Source organism: Eimeria necatrix, genomic scaffold (genome assembly GCF_000499385.1).
Source record: "Eimeria necatrix Houghton genomic scaffold, Enh_scaff472, whole genome shotgun sequence".
In the NCBI taxonomy this organism is placed as follows: domain Eukaryota; phylum Apicomplexa; class Conoidasida; order Eucoccidiorida; family Eimeriidae; genus Eimeria; species Eimeria necatrix.
This window is the reverse complement of record NW_013654813.1, coordinates 26,472-27,530: the sequence shown is the minus strand read 5'-3', so window position 1 is coordinate 27,530 and position 1,059 is coordinate 26,472. Positions and strand designations below refer to the sequence as shown.

The following is a 1,059-nucleotide window of genomic DNA, read 5'->3' as shown; positions in this document are numbered from 1 at the left end:
CCACCCACCGCTCCCCCCCCGCAGCAGCAGCAACAGCACCGCACCTTCACCCCCCACCCCAGCCGCAGCAGCAGCAGCACCCCACCACCCCCCAGCAGCAGCAGCAGCAGCCGCAGCAGCAGCAGCAGCAGCAGCAGCAGCAGCAGCAGCAGCAGCAGCACCTGAGATGGTGATGCATCTGTTCTCCACCTCCACCTGGACGTCCTGCTTGAGGAAGCCGGGAAGGTCGAGGGCGAAAATGATTTGCGAAGATTTGGAGTCGAAGGAAATGTCGCACTGCGGCCGCAAGTTTATTTGCTGCTGCTGCTGCTGCTGCTGCTGCTGCTGCTGCTGCTTCTTAGCTGCAGCAACTTCGAAGACTGTGTTGGGCGCTGCAGTGAAGCAGCCCCCGGGCGTCAAGGGGTACCATATGCCCGCCTGCACAACTCGCCAAACCCTAAACCCTAAACCCTAAACCCTCGAAACCCCAAACCCCCAAGTTTATTTGCTGCTGCTGCTGCTGCTGCTGCTGCTGCTGCTGCTGCTTCTTAGCAGCAGCAACTTCGAAGACTGTGTTTGGCGCTGCAGTGAAGCAGCCCCCCGGGGTCAAGGGGTACCACACGCCCGCCTGCACACCTCGCCAAACCCTAAACCCTAAACCCTAAACCCTAAACCCTAAACCCTAGGGCCTAGAGACTAGAGGCTGAACAGCAGGCCCGTAGGTGTTGACCGGAAACCCCAATTTAGGGTTTGGCCCCAACATGAAGTGCATGGAAGTGAAGCCAGGTTTTGGAAGGGTGTAGGAGGTTTTGGAAAGATTTTAAAACCCTAAATTAGGGTTTGCAAGGGTTTGTAAACCCTAACTCACTGAATAAGAATAGCTGGAAGTTGTCGACATGGGGCCGCTGGCAACTAAGCGCTGGGGCGCGTGTTCTCTTATGTAGGCCTTCACTTCATCCCAGGTGGCCTAATAAATAAATAAATAAATAAATAAATAAATAAATAAATAAATAAATAAATAAATAAATAAATTAATTAATTAATTAATTAATTAATTAATTAATTTAATTCGCTGCAAAC

The 1,059-nt window shown here is 51.9% G+C and overlaps 1 protein-coding gene across 1 annotated transcript in view; it reads right to left on the bottom strand.

The window, feature by feature from the left end:
- Positions 1-161: 161 nt before the first annotated feature.
- ENH_00056710 (Hsp20/alpha crystallin domain-containing protein, putative) overlaps positions 162-1,059 on the bottom strand; it is a gene marked incomplete at both ends in the record, with an annotated part of 1,674 nt that continues 776 nt past the window's right edge. The window contains 3 exons of the mRNA XM_013583870.1: positions 162-417; positions 473-607; positions 848-946. Of these exons, the coding sequence (XP_013439324.1) occupies positions 162-417; positions 473-607; positions 848-946 (490 nt within the window). The remainder of the gene's footprint in view (positions 418-472; positions 608-847; positions 947-1,059) is intronic.